This window comes from Eleutherodactylus coqui, chromosome 4 (assembly GCF_035609145.1).
Source record: "Eleutherodactylus coqui strain aEleCoq1 chromosome 4, aEleCoq1.hap1, whole genome shotgun sequence".
In the NCBI taxonomy this organism is placed as follows: domain Eukaryota; kingdom Metazoa; phylum Chordata; class Amphibia; order Anura; family Eleutherodactylidae; genus Eleutherodactylus; species Eleutherodactylus coqui.
Genome location: NC_089840.1, coordinates 257377969 through 257383343, shown reverse-complemented (window position 1 = coordinate 257383343; position 5375 = coordinate 257377969). Strand labels below are relative to the sequence as shown.

The following is a 5375-nucleotide window of genomic DNA, read 5'->3' as shown; positions in this document are numbered from 1 at the left end:
TCAGTGCATTAAACTTTAATGATGTATAAAAGTGCGCAAAAATACATTCTTCAGACAGACTAAAGCCTCACTATGACAAAGACTTTGCAGAAGTGGCATGCCTAGGTATATGAAACACAGATTAATCTCTGGATGTGTTCTGGGGTATAGGGGGAAAAAAAAGAAAACAAAAAAAAAACAGCAAACGGATTTCTTAAGAGACAGAGCACATTAATGCTTCAAGGGAGCCCATCATGTCCTAGAAGCACAAAAAAAAAAAAAAAAATGCTCACAGGAGAGGGAACAGCGGGGCTGAAGATGTGCTTTTTATACTTACTGGGCTCCACTTTTTTGCACTGTCACAGGTAAGAGTTGTCATACTGACTAAGTGCCTTTTCTATAGGAGTGTGCTCTTTGACTGGAGAAAAAAAAGAGGCAAACTGACCACCTAAGTGCCATCTTCCGCCTGCTTTCAGTGGGGCAGTGGGAGAAGATTGGGGTTAATCATGGGTCATCACTGCCACAATCGCCATAATAGGCTTGATCTGGCTCCCATCATGTCCACTGACTTTTTTTTTGGGGGGGGGGGGGGGGGGGGGAGATAGTTAAACCCGCAAACCCGCCACACTATGCTGTATAGAAATTTGGGGGGATGTTTCTCTGCTCGAGGCTGCAATGGAACCTTTAGGCTATGTTTACATCTGTGCCAAAGAGACCATAGGTATACAGGAGGGGGTGTTAATATAAGGCCACATATTATAGCTTTGTACAGCCAAGTTGGCGCAGAGCTATAATACACCTGTGGGCACTAAACGCAAGTTTTTTTTCTTTTTTAAACTTAAGCCCTAGAGCTACAAAATAAAGAACATGGATACCAGTTGACCCTACACTCGAGAGTATGCAATGTGGTCCATGAACTTGCCAATTGCATGGTCACATGAACCTCTGAATGTGTTCACAAATCGCCCAAGCAACCCCTAATGTAATCTCATAATTGAGTTGGAGTGTATACCTAGATACACGAGTTTACTGTGGCTCCCAGGCACATGGTGGAAACTGGCTTACACATCGTACGGTCATCTGTCTCACAACCATTCTCCACACCAAGGAAAATTAAGGCAAGTGGTATTTTACCAGGTTATGCCCATGGGTTAAGTCCATTGTTTAAATACACTGCACTAAAAAGGGTAAAAACCATGTCCAGCAGGAGAAGAGAAAAAAAAAAATTTCACAACAATGCTGAAACATCATAAAAAGTCACCTTCGTCACACCTTTGCTTCCCAGTTATAAAGCACATGGCTGGCATGCAGAGCGTTGACCAGGGAAGAACACAGGCTACTCTGCTTGGCTGGGTAACACATAGACCTGAGGTTGGCTTGAGCAATAGCTTCTCCAGGCTGTGAGAAGTCATGGTTGACTGGGTAAGAAGAGAGTCCATTAAAATAGTGTATGGCTGGCGAGAAATCCCCCATGAGTTGAGTGGATGCTCCATTATTCGTCACTGCATTCATGGCAGTTGTGAAGTTGGTAAAACAAGGGGGGCTGCTGTCCAAAGCTGGCGAGCACTGTGGAGAAGGCTTCATTTTACTCTCCGGAGTTCCCACAAGGTTGTCCGACCTCCGGGGCTTCACTTTACTTTTGGCATCCGACTTTCCAGAAGGTTTAGTCACATGTTTGGGGCTATTAAGCTTCTTTTTCTTCGCACGTTTGAAGTTGCCATTTTCAAACTTCCTCTCACAGTTGGGATCTAAAGTCCAGTAATTACCTTTCCCTGTAGAAACACAAGTGTAAGAAACTATGGTACAAGAAAAAAAAAAAAAAAGTAGATATAGTTCATGAGATATACAATAGATTAGCGAACGCAAGAGAGTAGTGATCATGGGGTAGATGTGTAGCAACTGAATGGTCAAGAAGTTGGTGACATCAGGCTTACATGTTGAGACCTGCCTGGATCCCAGGTCAAACCCCATTCTCAACTGCATCAGCAGAACATACGGTAAGTGCCGTTAAACTGTATGGGAGAGAGGAAGCCTTACATTCCCTACCCTACTATACTCAGTCTTGTAGGCAGGAAGCCACTACAGGCCTGCAGGCTACGTAAAGCTAGTACCACTGGCAGGGCGACCGCAGTGTCCCATAGGGACACCCTGGACACTTGACATACATGGGGAGCTGGAAGGGTAAAGTGATGGCTTATCACTGCAGCACTTACTAGAGGGATGACACGTAGCCAAGGCCAGAGTACATCTGCAGGCCACCAAAAACACCCCTAGGATAGGGAATACCAATCAACAGCAGAATGGAGATAGTAGTTTGTCACGGGTGACGGCACTGTTCCTACACACTGGTATACATGGTGGAGAATAATCACAGACAGTCTTGTAGTACCTCAGGTCCCTAGGAACAGTTAAGGCCCAGTATAAAAACTTTACTTGAATAAACATGCAGTAAACAATTATCACAAGGCGATCTAGATACAGTCTATACAGTGCAGGCCAAGAAAGATCAGAGGTCAGGAAGGAAACAGGATGGCACTGGTCCTACAGTCCACATTATCCGCCAGGAACCGCTCCTGGTAGAAAACTCTCTGGAGGAGGAAAGCGGGTAGAGTCACTCCACAGACACTCTGGCAGCAATGATTAACTTGACGTACTTCCACCCAGCCTTGAAGACGCATGGGTGTGACAGTAAAGGGTGAACCTCTCCATGGTAATCCTGGCTCTGCGCCTTGTCAGGGAAAGGGATTACTCACAATTGCTGTCTCTTCTCCGATTTGGGGGCACACTCCACTCACATCCAGAATACATTCATCAAAGGATATATCTCTCCTCTGCTTCCATCTTCACCACAAGGAAGCTGAAGGTGCTTCCATTTGGCTCTGTGTTAGACTCTGGTGGCAGACAAGATGGAAGACCTCTTCCCGCTCTCAATCACTCCTATTTATACGACATGACAGACTGATAGATTTACAGGCAGGCTAGGATTTTATTGAAGTTACCCTTTCAAGCGCTGCAGCTGTGCAACACACTGGAAATGACAGGACAAGTTTTGCACAGTTCATCCACATAGGACAAAACATGTATGACATTTATGGAGGGGACCAGAATGGTGTACCGAGCCACTACACATCCGCAACCCAGTACAGGTGGCATCAAGCCAAAAGAGGTCTCTAATTATTGAGGTTAGGTAAAGATAAGATCCCATTTCACAGGGTACAAGCTACTGTTTGGGGACACATTTACGGTTAACCTTAACAGTAAGGGTACTGTTACCATCTAAGGGGCATACAGAAAGAATCACTTTCAAAAGAGCAAACAGTGGGCATTTTTACTGTGTAGGACACTAAGGAGATCAGTTATTCTTTGTGGATGGCACCATTACTGTGTGGTATACTACCACCATCCAGGGCAATTGTGGTTTTAAGAGAATCACAGCGCCATAGCAGGTATAGTAATAGAGATTATATGGCTTGGAAAAAAAGTTAGGGGGCTGAAAAAGCAAAGAGTCAAACAGGTTCTGTGTTGCAAACTTTACAGAAACAAGTCATGGTTGGGAGAAGTCTTTATTGTGATCTGGGCCAGATGGAAGAAATGGAAAAGTGAGTCATTAAAGGCAACCTGTCGTGTTTAATAAGCACCATAAACTAAGTTATGGTGCTTATAGGACAGGTGCTGCAGAGATTGGGAGATGTGATTCTACCGTTACCCCATTGGAAGTTAGCGTTTAGTCTGAACATAGAAACTCGTCGGCGCACACACCCCATCTTAGTTTATGGTGCTTATCAGAAGCAACAGGCTCCCTACAAGGGTATCTGAGAGTGGATCCCACATCTAATAGAGGGAAAACTAACTAAGAGCAACACTCGGTACGACTCAAAAATGTTCCTACATTACACAGACAACCTACTTATTTCAATGTCTACCATGTAATGCTTCATTCTCCCTATGGTGGCGCCATAGGGGAATTAGAACACTTGCTTTCAGTTTCAGCATTGAGGCTTCCAGTAATTGGCCTATGCCGAGTCTACTCCATAGTGAATATCCCCTTCAAAACCCACTACGGGAGGAGTCACTCAGTCTGATAACAGGGAACAATAGCATGCACAAGATTCAGCTCATGCAAGAAAGACTATAAAAATGTAGTTTTAGCACCCTTTAAACTACGCACGCTAAATTTGTCCAATCATAGTGTGAAATAGACCAACCAAAAATAAATCTGCGGATATTCAGTCCAATCCAGAGGTCTCTGATCTGCAACTCTCCAACTGTTGCAAGACTGCCGTTTCCAGCAGCTGTCAGCATGCTGGGAGCAGTAGTGTCACTTCATGGTCGTCAAAAGACATCAACATGAGATCGTACTACATGGAATTGGTAGAGTTTCCATTCACTGACAGCAAACCATGTTTGAAGATTTGATAAAAGAAAGCATATGCTTTATATTAGGATAGCATGGTGTTTAATAAAAACTCCTCAGCTCTGCTACATCTTGGCCATAGATAAGTGTGCTATGGTAGTGCACAGAAAAAAAACAAAACCACACACAAACCAAGTCAGCTCTGCTACATCGCATAAGATTTTCAGGTTATTACCTAGCAACAGCAAATTTAAAGATATCCCATATGCTGCCAGTGACATACCTGGGTCCGCGTTGTCCCTGGGCACCTTCTTGAAGCAGCTGTTGAGGGACAGGTTGTGCCTTATAGAGTTCTGCCAGCCAGTTTGGCACTTCTTATAGAAGGGAAAGTTGTCCGCTACATAGTCATAGATCTGCTTGAGGGTCAGCCTCTTCTCAGGGCTGTTCTGAATAGCCATGGCAATTAAAGCACAGTAGGAAAAAGGGGGTCTTAATACGGTGTTCCAGCCATTTTGATTTGGATAAGTCAACCAGGGCCACCCTGCCACCGTAGACCCAGAAGAAGGCGGCGCAACTTGGGCTTGACTGCTGTTACAACCTGCTGGCAAATATCTGGATCCATTCCCATTTTCAAGAGGAGATGAAGGATTAATAGTAGAGCCACCAAGCCACCAATAAGGGTTCGTATTTGGTCCTGGGTAGTTACTTATGCCATACCCCAAAGGTGCCTGGTGCAAGTTCTGTGGATATGGACCAAAGTTCTCTCCGCAATACACTGGTATATCCTGGGCATAAGGGTATCCTGGCTGGGAAGTGGGTGCATGTTGCCCAAAGGTGTTCATGGTAACACCTTCTAACTTCTGTGGGCTTGAGACAGTGAGCAAGACTCCTCAGCTTAATGAGCTCTGAGCTAGGGGGTTGCATTGAAGTAATGACCCTCTGCACAGCCTGCAGACTATTTCCAATCAAGCCCCAAGTAGCTGAGACAGTTTGCAGTAATGAAGCAGCGCCTCCTTCACCCTCCCCTTGGTCTGAGCAGGAC

General features: G+C 44.9%; 1 protein-coding gene across 1 annotated transcript; it reads right to left on the bottom strand.

Moving 5' to 3' along the window:
• Positions 1 to 1245: 1245 nt before the first annotated feature.
• On the bottom strand, positions 1246 to 5175 carry FOXI2 (forkhead box I2). Its single transcript, XM_066601696.1, has 2 exons — positions 4617 to 5175; positions 1246 to 1751 (listed from the first exon to the last, which is right to left on the bottom strand). Exons 1-2 carry the CDS (start codon positions 5173 to 5175, stop codon positions 1246 to 1248), a joined length of 1065 nt encoding a protein of 354 aa, XP_066457793.1.
• Positions 5176 to 5375: the final 200 nt, after the last annotated feature.